Source organism: Antrostomus carolinensis, unplaced genomic scaffold (genome assembly GCF_000700745.2).
Source record: "Antrostomus carolinensis isolate BGI_N321 unplaced genomic scaffold, ASM70074v2 scaffold5993, whole genome shotgun sequence".
Classification (NCBI taxonomy): domain Eukaryota; kingdom Metazoa; phylum Chordata; class Aves; order Caprimulgiformes; family Caprimulgidae; genus Antrostomus; species Antrostomus carolinensis.
This window is the reverse complement of record NW_010303068.1, coordinates 1-21,978: the sequence shown is the minus strand read 5'-3', so window position 1 is coordinate 21,978 and position 21,978 is coordinate 1. Positions and strand designations below refer to the sequence as shown.

At 38.6% G+C, this 21,978-nt stretch overlaps 1 protein-coding gene across 1 annotated transcript in view; it reads right to left on the bottom strand.

The window, feature by feature from the left end:
- LOC104521845 (contactin associated protein family member 5) overlaps nt 1-17,670 on the bottom strand; it is a 97,018-nt gene extending 79,348 nt beyond the window's left edge. The window contains exons 1-3 of the mRNA XM_010163963.1: nt 17,607-17,670; nt 14,805-14,924; nt 4,164-4,364 (exon numbers count right to left, since the gene is read on the bottom strand). Coding sequence (XP_010162265.1) covers nt 4,164-4,364; nt 14,805-14,924; nt 17,607-17,670 — 385 coding nt within the window. The remainder of the gene's footprint in view (nt 1-4,163; nt 4,365-14,804; nt 14,925-17,606) is intronic.
- Nucleotides 17,671-21,978: the final 4,308 nt, after the last annotated feature.

The window sequence follows — 21,978 nt, the reverse complement described above, 5'->3', positions numbered from 1 at the left end:
AAGAGGAGAAGAGGAGGTGGAAACCTGGATGTAAGTCATATAATACTCGGACTTGACAGATCTTAAGAGGGACAGGCAGAAAGTTCAGGGAAGAGGTGTGCAGTTTAGGATGGATGTTTGAAACCAAAGCTTGAGGTGACATGGTGTAGGAATTCTACTGGAAGGAGAGAAATAAGGAAGAAGGTAGGAAAAGAACATCACCTAAAGACATTCCTGTTTCTTTGACTTTGCTCTAGGACTGATCTTTTCTCAGTCCCTGCCTACACAAATGTGCTATGAACTTGACAGACTGTCAGCCAAGTATTGTAAGCAAGCTATCCTGCCACTGATACAGCCGTCACTGTGTTAAGTCTCTGATATGGCGGATGTGAGGAAGCTTTCCAAATGTTAAGCCTTTGAGTACACCCACTACTTCTAGAAAACTGAGCATAGTCAGTCAGAGCTGAGGGTTTGTTCAGTCAATAAAGTGTTTTCATACCTTCAGATATCTTGTATGTTAACAGTTTAAACATGCATGTGCACACATGCACCTATCCTGGTACACATACTGTTTTCCTAGGTATTACCCGAGATGCTCCACAAAAAAGGGAAATCAGAGCCACAGGGGCCTAAATTTCTTTTCGGATTCACAGAATACAGACAGTACATTCAGATGCAGTGCAAGCTTCCTGCCCACCTCTCTCCTCTCTTGCTAGCTTGTCTTGGTCTGTGCTTCTAAGGATGAAGCAGTGGTAAAGTCTGCAATCTTTTGCTAAGAGTGTGGATGACTTTCCTAATTAATGCCAACTGTCAGATTTGCTCCAGTTACATGAGTGTCTCTCCAACAATCATGGTGAAGTCACACAAACCTTGTAATTACTGGTTTTAAATTCTAACTTTCATTTGTCAGCATCATGAGAAAGCCAGCTATTCCTTTGAAGAACAGACATCTATTCTGATGTTCAGAAACTTCCTGAAAATCTGTCTGATGGCAGAGATGTACAAAAATGCATTTAAGGCAATTTAATTTTAGTTTTCAAAGATATGCTTGCAGCTAAGCCGTAGTATGACAGTGAGAACTGATAAGGCTGTTCCAGACAGCAGGAGGTGGAGATGAGTAAACTCCTTTGCCAACTGCCAGATTGCATGTCTGACACATTGCAGATGTAAATCCAAGTAACTCAATGGGGAGACTACGCTGAATCATACCCTTTGGGGATGTGTCTATGTCTTCAGGGCAAGAGGTAGTATGAAGAGAGCAAAGACAAATTCCTTTATATAAACGGAAACAATTTTATGCAAGCCAAGAGCCTCCCTTGGTTTCTCTCTGAGGCAGCCCAGAGCACCATGCTTGTCCCTTTGCCCAGGCACATGATTTTTTTCTTTTTTTCCTCATATCAAAGCTGTGAAAGCCAAAATTCCTATGTAACAACACAATCTTTGCTGGAGAGTAACATTATGAATGCAAAAGGAAATAAAGGAAATAGAAATCTTTTTATTGCTTCTCTGTGAAACATGATACTGTTTAGATCTTGAAGACGAGTATTTGGGGTTTTGGTGCTACCAACTGAGATATCCTAATCATGCATTCCATCTCCTCAGGAAAAAAAAAAAAAAAAAAAAAAAAAAAAGAAGAACAAAGCCCAAAACAACAAAGCTCAGAAACAGATTAGATTTCTTGCAGGAAGGGGACCTTTTATAGTTCTGTCAAGATCAGGTATACCTCTGGGAGATGCACTTCCATCACGCATTCACCACTGGGCTCAGTCCAGAGGTATTAATGAGTGGTGATATTCAGCAGGCTGGATTAGGTCATGCAATGCTTCATGCTGACCTACGAATGCAGCATTGTCATCAATACGTGTGCACTGTATACTGACTTCTGAAGGAAGATCTAAAGTGTGGTTCATTAACCATAATTACACATTATGATACCCTGGCAACACAGAGAAAACATAGTGCTTCAGGCATTCAAAAGTCTAGGCCGAATCAAGAATCAAAGCCCAAGAGTTTTGATTTTTGTTATGTTACTCTGGCCGCAGATCAAACTCCCTCCAGTCACTTCTGGGCATAAACAACACAGATGAGAACCTTCTGCAGTGAGTCCAGCAAAATGCCCTAGGGTTACTCACACTTGTAGCTCTTCTTCAGGTTCAGGAATGGAAATTCTTTAAATCTTAGAACTCTTCAAGACACCTATAGTGTTCAGCACCACTGGGTCTCTAGGCTCTTCTATAATATAGTAGCAGTTCACCTCAAAATGAATATCAATTAATAGAGCTATTTAAGGCTTCAGGGATGCAAATACCTTGCTATAATTTAAAAACACTTAATACTCAGCTAAGAACAAATTGTTACCCATATCTTGTCATTTCAGAAACTCAAATTATTTCTTTTTGAGCATTTTCCATATCTTGCCGAACTTACAGCTTTAGGCTGTTGAGAAAGTTCAGGATTAAAAACTGAAAGTATAATTAAAAAACACACACAAGGAAAAAAAAAAAAAAAGGAGGACAAATTATGGCGTCTGCCACATGCACAGCACTGGATTGTATTTTTTTTTTTTTCTAATTTATCAGCTGGAGCTGTACTAAAGAGTTATGAGTTGTGCAATTCTTCTGTGGTCAACTGTCAGGACCAGAGTGGCACTGGAGCAGCTGCAAGAGTGCAGCTGCTGTACATCGTGCCCATGTCCTCTCCCTTGAGGAGCCAGAGTCAAAGCTTTGGCCCTGGACAAGTGGAGAAGGAGCTGCCTGTCAGGAATCGTCTTAGCCAACAATCTGCCAGTTGGCAGACAGCTTTAGCCCTGAAGTAGAATAGTTTATATATCGTCAATTTACCCAAGATTCTCACTACTTTTTTTTTTTTTAAAGTTTGGATCCCTAAGAAGTGTCCATAGCTCTGCAGAGGCACCACACACAAGAGGTATCTGAAAATGCATACATAATGTACATTTCTGCATACGCATGACTAATTACTTCACAGAAATGTGTAAAAGTGAACACATACAGACCTGCTCTAATATTGTGGCCTTCATCTTTAAAAAAATATTTTGAAAATAAATACTGTGTGGTTATATCTTTATAACATGTCAAGTGTGGTTTGGGATACAGAAGCCAGCAACACAAAGTATTTATAAGACATTAGTACGCCCTCTTTATGAACAGCTATGCTTGCTTTTTGTTTTCACTTTGTGCTCTACCCTGGATACTGATATTAACATTTCATTTTTTAAAGAATGATTAGCAATACCAGCAGTTCTTGGCTGGTAAATGCTGATGATAACCAAAGACTTAATTCACAGGTTTTAAAAATAAACTGACTATAAGGCATCTGATTACGGGATCCATAAACACTCACTGTTGTAGTAACTTTGCTGGAACTAGGCTGTTTTTTGACACATCTCATTAGGCAATGCATTTTTAACACAATAGGAACTCCCATTACAAGCTCCCCTTAAGGCTTTCTGGGGGATTTCTTCTAACCTACTAACAAATTTAAGAGTTGCTAATAATCAAAGAATCGCCAGGACCATACAGACATTACAAGTAACCAGATGAGACTTTGAAGACATTCAGAAGCCTGCCCTTAGTGTCATTCATCTCTCTGGATAAGCAAATGTAAAGTCTCAACCCCAAGAGACAGGTGAGTGGAAGGCAGTCATCCTGAGTAGTCACTGGAAATTTGGTACTGCAGAGAGACACAAACTGACCAGGGACTCTGCTTTCTTGTTGCTGCTACAACAAGTCAGACCAAAATCTTATTCCTTCTATCACGAGGGGAAAATTAGTTTTGCCCCAGAAATATCATAAGAGTCTAGAGCAATCTGGATGTTCTCTATTTTTAATATACAGTTAAAAACTATAAATGAATAAACACATCCATTTACCATCAGCTAAATACAGCTTTTGTGGTTCCTAAGTAGTACTTTTCCTTGTAGAAGCCTTCAGAACCTTTGTACACATGAACTTACAGAGTGACAACTCCCCTGCAGAGCTCTGACTCTCTTGCATAAGAGCACAGGCACTACACAGTGGTATCTAAGAAGGTAAAAGGCTTTTCATTTTATTCTGTATTGGTACTATTCATTTTGGGTTTTTTTACTCCTCAGTCGCACTGCAGCCTGTATCTGCTGTATGATCAATAAGAGTTAACAAGGAAAGACTTGGGATCATGGGACTTACTTGGGGTATTCAGGAGACGTGACTTTTTGCAGTGGTAGGCTGCTTCCTGTTCGCAGTACTCTGCACTGTTTATCATGGCTTCAAGCTGCTCTGCACTGCTGTTGTAGTTAAAGGTCATGGTGTACGGCTTCTCTGGATCAGCTCCTTGGACTCTGGTTAGCCCTGTGTTGTTGTGCTGCACTGCAGTCCAGATCTTATCTTCTGTTAAATGAAAAAGCATTGAACGGGAAGTTAACAGCAAAAAACTTGTAACAAGCAAGGAACAAAAAACCCAATTGGAATCTAACACTTTACTGCATTGGGGAGAGCATCAGCAGCACCCTTGGCTCTGAAACGGTCGCTCTGTGATGAACACCTATTACAGGTCAGTGTAGCACACAGAGCTCAAGCAAACCCTACAGTCTGAACAAGAAAGAAACTACAAGTCTCCCGGGAACCCCAGGGGATCTTCAGCATCTTCTGCTGACAGGAATCTGATGAAAATTAGATACCTTCCAGCTAGCTTTGGCCCTAAGAGAAAAAGCATAATAATATGGCTCATGGGGGTAACATTCATCTGCAAACATAGCTGTACCTGAGAGCACATCCCATGCTGCTATAACAACAAATGGTTGCAGAGAACTGTGGCTGATGAGCTTGCACAAACTCACCACAAACAGAAACTACAAACCCTTGCCATAAAGCTAACACTGAGAGTATGTTCTTACCACCCAGCTGGAAGTCAGATCACTCATTTTACTCAGTTCTCAGATTTTTCTACATATAAGTTGAGCGATGCCCTGCTTGGATGACGGTACAGAACAACACATGACTCGGCAGCTGTAGTTAACTGTAAATGTTGATGCTTTTGCATAATGGGGAGCCCATTCTCATCTCCTTCGCTACATTTACTGGCAGAGCAAGGAATTTTGTAGGTGACAGAAAGCAGAATCAAAGCTTAAGCACAACCTGCAATGTAACAACCCAGCTCATGACCAGCATTTGGGTTGGCATGATAAGGAACACATCACAATTAGAAGCAATTAGCTTAGCAGAGAGGCTGTTTCACAGCTGGTTCTGGTGAGATAGCAATAGGCAAGATAATAACGACAGACTGAACGGCCAATCTGCCAAGATGACCCAGAGTAAAAGGCAAACCCTTTAATAAGGATTCACAGAACTGAGCCCTGCACATGCTCCACTATGCCACAATGTTATTAAGAGTCACCTATAGTAAATTCTCTCTGTATCAAATACCCTGCTTACTTAGGGAGGATACAAGACACTGATAGGACAAAAATTTAAGGAAGTAAATTTTAATCATTCAATGAGAGAAATATTTCAATCTCACTTGCAGAAACCTATGGACATTTTCAGAGGAAGAGGCAATACCTACACAAGATATTTCTATGCTCCAACAGGTAGACCCTGGATAACACTGAACCAGATATTTTCTAAACCAATCTTAAAAACTGTGTATTTAAGTATTTGGATGGTTTTACCAGATTAACTAGCCTGAGTTCTTGCAGAGCATGAACTTTCCAGTTATTTCCCAATACACTGTCATGATGAGCCCAGTAGCTTTGTGGTCACTGCAATGCATTGCAGCTGAATTATTTTTTGTCAAACTACAAATATCCCACAGATTACTTCAACAGAACTCGAATAGGTGTATAAAAATCCTAAATGGACTATCTGTGCAAAGACCCTCAGATGATTTAATGGGTTGCCATTATGGAGGCATTCAGATGACAGGCAAGTAACAACAACCATCTGGAGACTATTTAAAGAAGTCTGTTCCAAGACCCGGATGCAAGTTACAGAGAAATGACTCTCCCAGTAATGTATAGCATTAACTGTAAGGACAGTCTATACTCGGAAAACCATGCATTCACTCATAACACTCTCATAATTTCTGCGACGGTAGACAGAGTTTGCTCATAGATCTGTAATTCTGTGGTCCTTATTTGGTTTAGGATGTTGCCTGTGGATCCTTTAAGTTAGAGCTCAATGCTGCAAATGTGTGATATACAAAAGTTAGATTAAAATCACAAGAAATATTACAAATGTATTGCTTGTAAAACTTGCCCCAGTGGTTGTAATTACAGCCAACAGTGCAGCACAATACCCTGCACATATATTGCTTCCAGCACAATATAATTCAGTGACTTCATAACACACATCTTGTACATCTGAAAGTAGCGATTCTTATCAGCTAGTCTCTCTGTGTTCAGAAGCAGCTGAGGGTGACCTAACTTTCCTCTCACTGAAGTTGTAGAAATTTAACCCCTACCTTCACTGAAAAATCCAATAAAAAGATAAACATCAAGTTGCTGATACTGTGAGATGTAAAACCAAGAGATGATGGACTGAACTGGTTGCCAAAATTCCAGATGGGCAGTCATAAGCACCTCCCCACAAAATTTTGAGGAATCACAGTAAAATCAATGCTCACAAGAGTGGCTACAGTGTTGCTCAGGAAGTACAACAGCCTAACACTGTTTCAGAGCGGTTAAAACTACGGTGCTTTCCAGGCTGTGTACATGTACACCAGGAAAGGTGCTGTGTGGGTACCTGAAAAGCCAAGAGCATCAAGATCTAGTAATTTAGAAGAAGTGAAGAATTACTAGGAAAAACTTATTAAAAGTAGCATAGCACAAAACAGTCTTCTCAAGAAGCGTTGGAAATGTAATTAATTGACAGGTTTGAAATGAGCTTGGACAAGATATCAACAAACATACTATCAGGGACAAGCACTCATTAACAACTATGTTAGACAATGCAATAGGTCTTTCTTTTATTTTCCTTTGTGATTGTTAATTACTTTTCAGTGACCTTGTTATCATTACAGCTGCACTCAGCTGTCCCTCTGAGATCTGAACTTTGACATTTAAGAACTGCTTTTCTCTACAGGATCTTTCGGAAATGAGAAGCTAATAACAGATTTTTTTGTCCTCTAGTTTGTGGAGGGAAAGGAAAAACAAATCAAGATTCTTTCTGTACTCAAAGTAATTGTGATTTTGAACCTCCTAGAAGAATAAGAGATTCCATTCCCATTACAGTAAAAAAAAAAAAAAAAAATCTGAGAAAGTTCCTTCTTTCAAAAGGAAACCCCTTGGTTTGTATGCAGCAAATGAGCCTGAAAACAATGTAAACGTTAGTTTGCTTTGGACAGAGTGGGAGAGCTGACACTGCTCCCTCCTGCATCTCAGCTGACTGAGACGTAACTAAGAGCTGGATAGCAGTAAATTTTTGAACCATTCCAAGACCATAGCAAGATCATGCACATCTGCTTCTATAGATCAGAAAACCACACAAAAATAAACCTAATCTTTCTTCTGAAGACCCTCACCACTCAGGTCAATTCCTGGGCTTTATTCAAGCACCATTTTCTCCACCTCAAACGAGGCAGCATTTGGAAAAATAGCATACTATCTTCTAAAATTCACATGCGCAAGTTTAGCTAGGGATGCTTCCTGAATACAGCTGCTTGCCTCAGAATGAGGTCAAGGAATTACACTTATGGCTCAATCAGCATGTAATCTGAAGCCTACTGACAACAATCATCTGGGAGCCTGCATTTCAGGCATGCTTCAGGACCTATGTAAGACATGTAGCTGCAATCTGGACACGCACACAGATCACTACAGCTAGAAAGTAGTGCAACAGCTGTCTGCAACTTATCTCCATAAGATCTGCATTGCTTATGTGTATGGCTTTTCAACATGGGACTTCAAATACTGTTCCTCTTTCACAATATAAGGACTGGTTGTTTTTATTATTTTTTTTTTAATAATTCTTTTTTGGTTTGTTTTCATTATATTTTTGAGCAGTGACACTGTAATCATAGATGCAAACCAAATTGAGTGCCATGAGCTCCTTCTAGCCATTTCCATATCTGGAAACTGTTCAACTATGCAGATAAGGCTCTCTGTTTCTTTATTTCAACAAAGAAGTTATCATTACCTTTTTACACCTGTCGATACTACGGTTTTTTCCTGTTTACTCAACTTAATGAGCTCTCTCTGCACTTGTGAATTTTCAATGAGAATTAAAAAGCTGTTCTCCAAGCAAAGGTCACTGTTTATTTTTACTTTCCACTATTCCACTTTATTATTGTATTACTTTCTCAGCTTGGTAAAATTTCAAACCACACACAAGCTGAAAGTCATTCAAAACTCAGTAGGAGAGTACAGCCACATCTTCTACTGTATAACCTGGAATAGTTAAATGCAGCCTTGAAAAACAGATTTCCTAAATGCTTGTTAAATTGTTCCATAATTCAAAGGTGACAATACTTTAATTTCAGGGTAACGCTACAGCTTTATGACTTCACAGACTTATTTAATGGTCCAAATTACTAGGATATTGTGTTGCCTATATTTGGTCCTAGGAGATGTTTTTATATCATGGGACTTCAATGTATTCAGCACATTTTAAACCCTCTGTTTAGCCTCACCCATAGTTCTATCATCTTGCTGGAAGCCTCCAACTTGCTTTTGATGACACACAAATTAAATTGTGGGAAATTAGAGCAGCTGGAAAACTGGCTTTCAATGAGTTCTGTACTGTCTAATTCTCATTTTTATTCTTCAACTTGAAATATCTCTGTGGAACACATTTCACCCATACAAACTGCATCACTCCTCTGTGATTTAGGAGGTTTGTCAAAAAACAAGATTATTCAGACTGATTAAATTGCCAACAAGCCAAACATACGGTAAATGCTACACGAGAGAGAGAAAAATTGCTCTGAGAGCTCATATGATGCATTTGTTTCATGGTGCTCTACATTGAATGCCAAATATTGTCCTGAAAGCTGTACCTATAACTACAGTAGTAACCACACAAAAGAAAGATTCTCCTCCTTGAACACTGTATTGTTTTAAGCTGCAGTAGCAATTTAACCCAGTCACTCTAACATACACCCCCCAAAGAATATGAAAAGACAATTTCTTATTGCAGACGGCTTTAATTCACTGCCTCCAAGTCTCCTAGGAAATCCACGCACTATTATTTTTTTTTTCCTATCTACCATTTTTTTTTCTGCTGGCTGACCCAGCAATATGTGCTTTGCAGCTTGTTTTGTGCTCATCAGCCTTCTCCCAGTTTCCGACTCAGCCACTTCCAGCCAGTGCAGAAGCACAGCAATACATTTCCATGGAAAAGATTCTATGGCCAGCCCTGTCCCCCTAGTCCTGCATGCAGCCCACTCTCCCAACGGTTCTGGCAGACTGCACCTGCTGGTGTGCAGTCCTCAGGGATCCCCATACCCAAGGTGATTTCTTATGGAAAAGGGATTAATACATTATATAAGAAAATAAACTGAGATTCTTGTGTGGAAACAAACAGAAAGGTAGATTCCATGGACACTAATACCATCAGTTTCACGATTATTTTGGGAACGTCAATGGGGATCCTGTCTGCAAGGATCGAGGTCCAGCCAGCTTTGCTTTGTAGTAGTCTGTCTTTTTGTTCTCCAATCTGCTCCTTGTTCACAGCAAAGTGAGTAAAGCTGAACTGCTACAGTATTCTCAAATAGCTTATCAAATACCATATTGTAAGTGGGACTATTCAGACACTTCAGCTAGGAACACAACTTGTATCCTCCTGAATTCAACCCTCTTTACATGCCATGGAATATGTGCTACATGGAAGAATAAAATCTTGATAATTGTTAACTGAATGGAAAAAAAAAAAAAAAGCTAGAGGCAATTTATAAAAAATTGCAAGTATGACTTTGGCAGTCTCCACACTGTCTTAGAATCTCTTACTTTGTCTGAGATTTAAACACAGTTTCTATATAGTTTTCTGATATAGAGATAACAAAGCTTTAATTTTCTTGCATCAGAAAAATAGACAATATTTGCATTTTGAAATGAGACTGCAAAACAGAGGTGTTCTGTAACAAGGAGAGGTTTTTTTTTTTTTTGCATTAATGATTTTTTTCATTATGGCAGTTTCAAAAGAAGATCTTGGACTAGCAGCAAGACCTGGGATAAGGACTCATTTTCCCCAGTCTGAACCACTGGAGGAAAAAAGGGAAGAAAAAACAACAAAAAAGGCACACCATTTGAGGACTGGACAAATATTTGGTTAAAATAAAATTAACCACTGATCTAGTCATGGCAATTTCTAAGCATTATTGATTTGATAGCCCAGGGTCTGCATACAGTAAAACAGCATCAGTAAATTACAGTGATAGAATGACTCAAGTGTATTGTAAGCAAATCTTTCAGATATCAAGCGTAAAATTTACTCTGGAGGAGATGAGGAAAGGTCATCACAAAGCCTTTCCATACAGGGCAGCAAAACAAGTACATGGATGTAGATTGTATGTCTACAGACTTTGAACTGGAGAACATGATTGTTAGCATCTAAGAAGTACTTGAGACAGATCAATAGATTTCTAAGCAACAAAAGAAAAATAAAAAGCCTCTCAATAATAGAAAGACTGCCAGACCAGAGGTTCAGAGGGTTCATTAGCCATTTTCTTTATTGATTGTTATCAGTCACTTCACTGGGAAGTGAAGATTAATTCAAATGGACTAATTAGGTAACAATCAGCCTACACAGAAGATTTCTTTCCCAGTGCTGGTGGTTGTTCATTACCCCAAATCATGACAGGATACTTTCTCTCTGTATGCAAATAAGTGTGGGCATTGAGCACCATGGATTATGGGAGAGCACAGGTAAAGCAAGCAGAGCTAGTTCATGTTCCCATGCAGAAGGTCCTGGAAACAGACTAGCCATGTTCCCGTGGTGCTGAATGCAATCATCCCAAATTAATAAACCGTGTATGGAGCCACACAAACCCTCATAGTTTCTCTCATGACATCCAGCTACATATGATCATGATTTGGGTACATATGTCTGGTTCACTTCCCTCACACACATGCATATTTGGTGTAGATTCCTCCTTGTTTCTTACAACTGATGAATTTCCCTGGGACAGTGACTCTGCCTTGTATATAATGAATATATAAGGTGAAGAAAACATTATGTTAATAAGGCGTTGTCTTTTTTTTTTTTTTTTTAATCTGGTTTTCAGTTTGTTGTCTTTCACTGTCATTGAACTCTATTCCTGTTGTAAGAAAATGCAAATTAACATAGCTTCTGCCCATGAGGCCTATTCACTTTGGGTCTTCCCCGTCTAAATATCCCTGGATTATTTACTTTTAACCTTTCTTTGTACAGACACCTTTCTATGCCTTTAATTAGGTACACTACTGTTCCTGACAACCTCCTATTTCAACAACATAACATACTTTACTTTTACTCGAAATAAAGAGACTTCAAGATAAGATCCTTCTAAAGTGCTTCACACAGTTTTCCCTCTTCTTGACCAACTTAAATAATAGCATGTCATCTACAATTTTTGTCACCTTGCTTTTTCAGCCACTTCTCCCAGACAATATATAAACACATTTACCCACTATGGTGTCAGCAGATACCCTGAGACACTCTTCTGTTAAATTTCTTGCCACGCTGAGAATGGGCTTTCTATTTTTTACTACTTTTCCCCTTATTTTTTCTTCCTATAAAATTTCCCTTCCCTTATTTCTCTGTCCCTCTTTATCTTTGTGTGATTCTCCAAATGCCTCTCAACACACACAATCACAATTTTATATTTTCTCCAAAATTTTTATTCATCAGTGGGCTGTTAAAGGTGACAGGCTGCAAAGAAACCCCTGTGGCTATAGACACAATAAATTAACTTGTAATGTTGATACTTCCCATATTCACATCACATATTGGATGCCTATGACCAGACACCAATATGTGAGAAAGCTGGTCTTAATCTGCCCTGGTTAGTAACTGGCTACAAAACAGATCCCTTTACATTCAATTAAACAGGTAAAAAATTAGAAAGACTTTTAAACAAATGTAAGTGAACATTAAAGAACAACACTGTTATCTAAATGCAATGATACTGCTCACTTCTGATGATCTGATTCCTTCTTTGAATTCATCCTTCACAGATTCCAGGCACTGTAATTCCCAGAAGCCATTAGCTCACTGCACCTCTACTTTTAAAAGCACTAAATGAGTCATTTCCCTAGATTTCCCATTCCACCTCCAAATTCTTCAGCATGAACACGTTTTGGGCATAAAGAGATTACCACTTGAACTGTATACAAAAAGAAATGCCAGTCTGAGTAAAAGCAAAGCTTCATTTAGCCCAGGAGCCCACCTCTGCCTCTGAGGGTGAACAGCTACCCAGGAAAGTGAGGGAAAGCAAAAGGTTTTCCTGAAACTCCCTCCCATTTCCCAGTGATCCTTGGCTTACAGCTGCTTGAGCTGGGAGCTGCAACTAAACCTCCACATTTATTTGCACCTTCTGAATCTATCAGACAAAACTGGGGCTTTTTCCAGCCTGTTTTTTCTCCCTTTGTTGATGCATTGGCCTCCTTGATGTCCCCTTGTAGTAAGATGCAAGTTGAACTATTCACTGCATGAGGGGGAAAAAAAAAAATAAATCCCCCCAAATCTTACTATCTAATAATTTAACTGTCCCTTAGCTCCTACATGATGAAAAAGAATGAATCCTATTTGCCTTCTCTATGCCACATATGATCTCCATGCTTTCCTGTGACAGTTCCCTTCACTACCTTTTAAATTTGTTTAGTCTACCCACACGTGGAAGCCATCCACGCTTGTGACCATCTAGATTTTTCCATTCACAGGAGGTGTGGTATGGATTTATGTCACTGAACAATAATGTTGACTTTTTTCTCTCTGTTCCTTGTATGTTCCTCATATAACAACATAGAATTTCTTTTTTTTATTTTCCTTGAATACTGATACCTTCAGAAAACTATGCAGAAGCATTACCTCAAAAGTGGAACAAATTCAGAATCCCTGTGTACATATACAGTTATTTTTTCCATACTTTACACTTAATCTGTTACTGTAAACAGTAATTTTTATCAGCATAACAATAAGGTATGTTCCCAGAGAGAAAAGAAGCTCTTATGATTAAAGTACCCAAGTCATATTTAGATGATACAGAAGCATAACCTAATTGTACCTCAAACTCTGTGGACAACTGTAAAATAGTAATTTCCTTTCCAGTCCTCTTTTATGCAATAGGAATAATAGAGATGCCTGTGAAAAATTACCGTCTCCCACCTCAAATGAGACATCTAGGGGAAAAGAAGAAATAAAAATAAAAAGTTTTCCAGGCAGGGAGGTTCTGTCAGTTTTCCCCACCTCCACTTTTCTCATATCCAAAATAAAATCAGAATGTCAGCAAGTTCGTTACAGATAGAGAGAAGATCAGGTATATGCCTTCTGGATTTCTGCCAGATAAAATTTATTTGAGGAAAGCAGATGCTTTCTGCAAGGAGTTTGTCAAAAAACCTACCTCTTCAGCAGCGATAAAAAACACTGACAATGTTTTGATCACACATATTTACATGATAAATATTAAAAATGCGCACATTTTCCACACTGGAGATCCAGGAAGGATATTCAGACAGAAAGGTGAAACTCTGTTTTGATTCTTATGAGATTCAACAACAGTGAAGGAGACACATTTTATTAAATATTTGTTACACTTGAATAAAAAACATACTTAATAATTAACTAGTGTGCATTTAATTAACATAATGATTGCCCAACTAAATCAAAATGAAAATTTAATTCAAGACACTTTAAGTACAAGGAGATTAAGGATAAAATATGAATATCCTGAGTCCTTAGTTTTCAGGACTGAGCATGGAGGTGATACATGGCGAAGTAGCTCAACCAGAATTAGCAATTTAGAATGGGTATAAAATGTTCTTTCATCTGCACTTGGGCACAGGAGGCAAAAAATGCCAAACAGGAAACCGTCTAGGAAATTTCTTCTCCCTTTCATAAATAAAAAGCAGAAAGGATGCTCTACCATCTACCTCAGTCCACAATATGGGCTATGCAATCTTTTCTTATAACCATGTATGACAATCCTGTAGATAGGACCCCCTTAAGTGGAGAATTTGCCAGACAAATATATTAATTTGAAACACTTTTTATTTTTAAAATACAGAACTGTAAGATTCAAAAGTCTCAACCAACAGGTCACCTTGCTAGTTTCTTGCTCCACTACCTCTTTGGTGTCCCTCGTCTTAAGAGCATCATGTCTTCTCCTCCAAACAGATACCAAGGATGATCAAGGTTTCTATTCTCTGGGACATCAAAGGCAACACACTCATATGAGAGGAGGTAATCCTGTTTAAGTCAGACTGGAAGGGTTTACAACTAGCTCAGTGCAAGGAGTTTAATAATCATTCCCAGATCTAGTGTTCTAATATAGCAGAGAAACCATTCAGTTACAAAAGAAAGTCTGAATTCTAAGTTTCTACATCTTTAGTAAAAAACATAAACATCTCATTAAAAGTTACACTATGGAAACCACATCAGCAGAGCCCTTTATAAGGTGTAAATAACACTTGGCAACAGTACAAGGTGAGATCTTCAAACTTAGTTTAAAAATCACTTTTACATGGGTTCTATTTAAGGAAACGTATCAGAGTCAAACCTCAGTTACTACCAGTTCTCTGCTTTTTTCACCACTACTGAGACACCCATGATTGTGAGGTCTTCTTAGCAGCACCATGATAGACATGTCAATAGAATTAGAGCCAACATAAAGCATCCAAGACAAGGTCAGGTCATTACCTGTTATATTGCAAAAAACACGGAGTGGTCCAAGTGGTCCACTTCCATCAGAATCGATGTAGAAGAAACCTGATGTCCTCCCTTGGTGTCGATAAGCCTCACAAGATTGTTCATAGATAGCTTGGAAAGAAAGAGAGTGTATCACGAACAAGGAGAAAACAGACACATTTTATACATGAGTAATGTTTTAATCATTGTCATAAAATAAAGTGTTGGTTCACTGCTGATTAGCATGTGAAAGAGTTTACTGTATTTGGACTCAAGTCCATGCTCAAAATTAGGCATATATTTAACTGCTTCCTTGAACTTAATATATGCTGGCTTTAAAGATGTGAGTATTGGCCTTATTTTGGATTAAAGTATGTAAATACTTAAGTAAATGGCTATGAACTTTCAAATGTGCCACCATGTACTTACAGAGTGATACATATAGGCACCCACATAGTGATATTTCAAAGACATATGTACATACACTCATGTATACATTATTTCCTCTCTAGGCACGCGCTCAGGCCTTGTCAACACAGATGACAGATATTTTTGCCAGTCTTGAGCTTGTCTGCAGAATATTGTTAACAGGCTAAATCCCTACCACTGTCTAACACCCAAATGGAAACAAGCCATTGTCCCCCAGCAGAAAAGCTCGAGCTCAGATACGGTCTCCATCCTGGGTGACATTTGTATGCTTTAGATCTATTTTCATACAACCAACTCTTTCTCTCTGCCTATCAATATTCTTCCTTTGGAGGATTAGTGCCCATGAAAATCTAAGTGGTTAATAAAACAAGCACAGCAGGTCACCAAGAGCAGGAACAGAAGGAAAAACTCCCACAGGCCAGTTCAATTCCTTGTATTTGAGGCATGTTTTCAGCCAAGATACCATAACTGTCACTTCACATGAGGCAAAGAGAAAAGTCCCCCAGAGAGGCAGTTAAGAGGTATCAGAAAGTCCCATGATCCTGGATCTTGAACAACAGTAACCTTAAATCACATTGCAGGAGAATTGATTTTTTTTCCGCTCGCTTAAACACTTACCTGATTATACTGACAAGGTTATTCTCTCTAACAGCTTATGGTTGTTCAACTAATTGTCAGAAAATACAATTTAAAAAAAAAGAAAAAAAAAACCCCACGGATTAACTTAGCAGATAGATCAAAACTTCCTTTTTTTCTCCCTATGGGACAGAGTTATTTGGAAGACACAGTAACAGGAAATGCAAGCAAACAGAATTACCCCTAATCTTTAAGCTTTCAGTGCTACCAGTCACACAACACACAGAAATACATTCAGATGTCATCTTCAGATACTGAGAGGTCAAATCCATCTTTTTCTTACCCCTTAATTTTAAGAGCACATTTAGGTACTATTTGCACTTTTGTACATCATTATACAGAAAACACAGGACACAGATAGGGAGATACTCGGGGGGAACTTGTAAATGGCCAATTTATTAGCCACTGCAAACCTTTTTTCCAGGCCCTCTCAACTCTTCAGGCAGCAGAGCAGTACAGTTAAACTTCATACAGCATGGTGTCTGCAGTGTTGAGGTTGGAAATACAACTGCAGAGTTCCCAGCACTTTTCATCTGGAAGGAATTCAAGGACATTTGCAGACCAAGTGCAGGGAGAGCACTTCCTCGCCATTTCTGAAATGCAGTCTCAGCCTCTCCTGCAGAAGGCAGCAATTGCTCTTTTTTTTAATAGTTTCTCATTCCCACTCCTGTGCACACAGGGACTTACATCCCTCCTTTCCTTTCATTCCCTAAAAGTAGATTCCCTAATGAAATAAATTTCAGAAAGGCTTAAATCGCCAGCCTGAAGTAGCCTTGTCTATTATTCTGAAGAATGCTATATGGTAATTTATCACTCAGATTTTAATGAAATCTGGACATTTCTTCACTTCTGCCAACAAAACACAAACACAGTTCTAGGGGCTCCAATCCCAAACTGGCTATGAATTAAGAGTCTCACCAATCACTTGTACCATTGACAGAAATATGCTTTTCCCTTGTACATTTCTTTCCTGACCAGACATCTTTAGTGGGCAGAACAACACTAAGTGCTAAATATGCACAGCATTACCCTTCCTGGAGTTAAGAAGCTGCTTAAGGTACTCAGCACCTGGTGAGACACTGCTTTAATTAGCATCCATCCTATAATAAATAGAAATAAGAAAGCTCCTTCCTGGCAGTCATTAGTCTGATGTATAAAGCACTGTAGGAGTCCAGAAGATCTCTAAATTCCCTCTCTGATAGCTGGCCAAGAGTACATATTAAATGCAAATAAAATAAAATCCCCAAACCAGAACCTATTCTTCCAGTATTCACAACCTGAGGGGCTAATAGAGAGTCCCTCAGGAGCTGAAGTGCTGACAAAAGCAACTGGGATATGGAGGGTCAGGAGAGCGACTGTAACAGGCGATTAAGTAAGCAATCAAGGAATCAGGGTTTGATCAATTTGCAAAGTTCTCAAACTGCAGTTCACTTAGTGAATTTGCTGTCATCATCATTACGCGACGCTTTATCTTGTCTCACTAGGGAATATGCCAATTGCTTCCCCTGAATTGTTTACTGAATATTGTTGAAGACAAAGGAGGGTGCGAAGGGTAGAGACATAAAACTAGTATGTTGTCAGTGAACTGGCACAGCTAGAAACTCATTCTTCATCACAAAATTTCTAAGTGTTTTGCTTCTTTTTGATTGTCATTTTGGCTGGAGCCCCTTTTTTCACATTAAGAAGGAAAGATGTGAAGATTCAGCCATTAATAATGTCGGCAGATGCAAACAGGGATGATCTACTCACCTTTAGATGGCCCCTTTGTCACTGCAACTTTGGGAATAAAAGGCTGTATAGAGCTAGGAAACATGTTAGGGGTGCTGAACTGTTATAAATCTGAAAGGATGCACAAGCTTCAGTGAAACTACAATTACGTCTACCAGAAGAAAATCCATCCTGATATGTTTTTCTTTTGGTTATATGAGAATTCCAGCAGTAAATACTAGGGAACAGCAGAAGAAGTGGGAAAAGGCTATAAACCTTGAGCTCTAGCACATAAAACATATTATAACCATCAAGACTTAGAGAAAAGCTGTTTTGGTGGACAGTTTATTTTGTAGCTGCATGCTGGAAGTTTCACATGTCTGTTTCTTAAGCATTTGGTACTGCATACTTCTAGACTGGATGGGCCATTGCTTTTAGTTCTCCTTTTTTTTGCTATTTTGTGCTGTATAATGCATCAAGGAGAAAATTATATTTGTTTTCCTGCCACTGGCAAATGCCCCCACAGACATTTCAAGTGCACCATTCATTCCAAGCTCTGCTCAATGTCTTTGCAGGCTGAGTCAGTTGCTTGTTTCAGAACAAAGTTATGCAATTCCATTTGCTGAAAAAGGCCCTATTACTCCAGTGACAACAACTTGAGGCTGTCTTTATGGTTGAATGAAAGACAAGCTCTCTTTGCAGTCATTCTTCTCTTAATGCAATCAGAAATATCATACAAAAGTAAAAACTAGATGAACAGTCAGCTCTAACTGTTAAGACCCCAGAGCCTTAACTTTGAAAACTGCTATCCTATCTATGTCCCATTTTGTGACAAACTTCCCTGATGTAGATGGAGATGTGGTCATTTAGGGAACAGTAGGAAAACATTAATGTAGATGTCATTAAAAAGTCACCAACCATTTGGTCATGTAATAGGGCCTTACTTTCAAAAAGCTAGTACCAAGTCTAATTATGGAACTACTGACAAAAGCATACTTTTTAATATCAAACAACGTTTGCAGTAATTACACCTTTTTAATAAAGGAGAGGTATTCATCGGTTCATTCAGTGTAGAACCCATCAACAATTTTCAAGTATTATTTTCACATTTAGAAAAAAAAAAATCACAAAAATAGTGATTTTATTCCTTTCTGTGAAGCATTTTAATACTGTTTATACTTTCACTCATATAAAATTTGTTTTCAAATTTTAAAATATTTGCCAAAATGGGATCAAAACAACAAAAATAATGTTCTTCATAGGCTGCTTATTAAAATGCTTAATCAAGCACTTTTTGAAAACATAATTTCAAAAATGAAACCTCTAAGTTGTCTTTTGTCTCAAAGAAGCAAGATCAGTTTCCTTCTTTAACCCTCCCACACTTTTTTTTGACTAATTTTGAGTTATGCCAGCCATTGAAGTTAAAATGCTAGTTTCCAGAAACATTTGTTTCACTGAGCCAGAGCCACTGAACATCACAGTTTATGACTTTCTGCCTTTGCTGTGTTTCCTCAGGCCCTTTTGGGAACGTGCTGCACTATCGTGCAGCAACAGCACCGCAGTTCCTGCCACTGCAGGTAGGTAGGCTGAAGCTACATGGAGCTGCGTCATGCAAGCACTTGACAGAAAGAGATGTCAGCAGCACACACGAATCCATGTTACCCTCCTGCAAGTACAGCTTGGACCTCACAGTCAGGAATGGCAAGTAAAAGCATCAGGGTAAACTACAGCACAAGGCAAAAATCAAAGTGCAAAAGGTGTCACGGGGACAATTTGGCTGATGAGCTACTGCTGGTAACAGTGGCTATTCCAGGAAGACAAAACAAGAAACAGCTTGACTCCAAGGTCCCAGATTTAGTAAGGAAACTGGGTATCAGAAATATCTGTTTTCCTTGGTCACAAAGAGAATTTTTTTTTTCTTCTTCTTCCTTTTTCCCTCAGAATCACTTATAAGCTGTAACACTGGAGCCTGTGCTGACATTTTCGCAGTAGTCTTTAAGGAATTTTTTTAAAGGCTACTGCTGTGTTTCACAAATAAATTTAAAATCCTCCCAGAGCCAACTACTGAAACTAATACAGCCTGAGAGCTCCATTCTTCATACCAAGATCTGCATCCCTAAGTACTGTATGCGCCCTGCCTACCTGCTAGGATGAGCCACGCTGATGGTGTTCAGGCATGCACAACACTGACAGAGTTCAAGATATCTATCTCCCAATCCCTTGTAATCCTCTATGAAACACATACACCAAATTTTTCCCTCAGGTATCTCTTTCAGCCTTAAGTATCTCAAATTAAACTGGCTTTCCAGATCAACAACTCATCCCATCAGAACATCCATTTTGAACATTGCTTTTACTCACTGATCATAATGGCCATCTTTTCCTTTAGTTCTCACTTCTCATCTTCCCAGGTGCTTAAGAAATGGTTTGTCAAACTTTTATCAACTTCTATAAAACAAAAACTTTATCCCCAGTCAGATTAACATAACCTGATTCTATGTGTTCTCTTCTCTGGGATGTAAAGACTCATAAGCTCAAAAATCAAAATTGCAGGTCTGAAACACACACATCTCATACTTTTTTCAAGCCACACATACTACATCCCTGCAGAATTATCCTCACAAAACTATAAATATGCACTTTGATTGATCAAGGTTCAACCTACAGATCCATGATTCAGACTTACAATGCCAGAAAGGCATTAAAAGATTTTAATGTCATTATAATGACCTATTTTGAACTTTTGTGTAAAATAAAATAAAGAATTTCATTTTCTAATTCCTGCACCGAGACCCTTATGGTTGGTCAGCCAGAGCACAGGCAGTGGCTATCCGTACCCTGCAGTCAGGTCCAACAGGGCTGGGGCCCCTCTTAGCTTGGCTCTGCAATTTAAAATTCAGCCTTGATTCAGTACGTTGCAAGAGCCTGAGAAAAGTTCTAAATATGAGCAATTTTATCACTGTTCAGCTCTCTGAAGCATCTTGAACCTGTTAATCCAAGTGTTTTAATTACAGTCCTTAAACCAGTAGCTGCCACAGCTGAAATCTTTAACAGCACATGACTGAGCACAAACATTTGCAAGGTCAAATTGCCATCGTTTCAAATAAAACATCTTTTTCTTCAGGTTTTCACTGACTACCTGTTAGTATATCGACTTTTGGTTTCCAGTCTGACTTTTGCCCTAACCAGTTCACCTGCAGTCACCATGATAGCCTTCACTAAGCACACACTTACTGTTTCATTGTGGAGCTCCCTGGCAGATAAGCCTTTAACTGGCCTCTGTTTTCCCCAAGTACTTAACAAGTGTTTCCTTTTCCCCCATGCTCCTGACTTATAAAACTTCTCTTCTCTCTCAGACCACTTTAATTTAATTTTTCACCTTCAATTCTATTTTGGCTAGAAGGAAGGAAGGAAGGAAGGAAGGAAGGAAGGAAGGAAGGAAGGAAGGAAGGAAGGAAGGAAGGAAGGAAGGAAGGAAGGAAGGAAGGAAGGAAGGAAGGAAACACTGTTCTTTGTGCAAAGATTTGAACTTTGCAAATAATACCCAGGGAGCAATACATTTGTAACTAACTCTCTTCAATGGATGAGTGAACTTGTTATTCACCCAGTAAGATGCACCTCTTTCCCATATGTAAAAGGCTGCTGGCTGTGGACTTAATGCAAAGGTTACAGTGATACCCAGACTTCAGTTTTCCTACTGCGAGACGAGGCAAGGTAAACCTCTCTCCCAGCACTACATTACTGGCATAAATACAACCAAGAGTTGAAATTTGTTTGTTTGGTTGTTGTGGGTTGTTTTTTTTGTTTGGTTGGTTATTTTTAATCAGAGGACTCTATACTTTTCAAATTTAATGGACAGCAAGATAACTTTCCTCAAAAACAAAAATTAATCAAAAGTAAACCTTAAAATTCCTAATATTTATTTTATTCCTAATGTCTCTTTTTTTACTGTACTTCCAATTAGTTTGGAAATTGATCACACACATTTCACTGCAAATACTCTGAGATGGAAATTCACTATTTGAGCTGTACTAGTTATGATTACCAAAATGAATCCTGCAGTATTACTGTTTCTAGATTGGATTCTCATAATCTAATAAAAGTATTTGATAATGTTCAATTTCTCGGAGGGAGATAACATTTCATGGTGATATAATAAATAAAATACATTAAAAAGATCTAAAGAACTTTAATTCTTGATTTCATTGGGAGGTGCTGACACTGTCCACTCCCCAGCTAAAACATAGCAGTGAGATACATGTTGCTTTTACCACCTCGAACTTGAACAGTCATGAAAAATAGGCAGAAAACTCACTACCAGATCATTTGGAACTCATTTCATTGCTTTCAATTCTTCACAACTTAGATGCAAAGAGTAATAATAACCTCTATTATTATTATTATTATTATTATT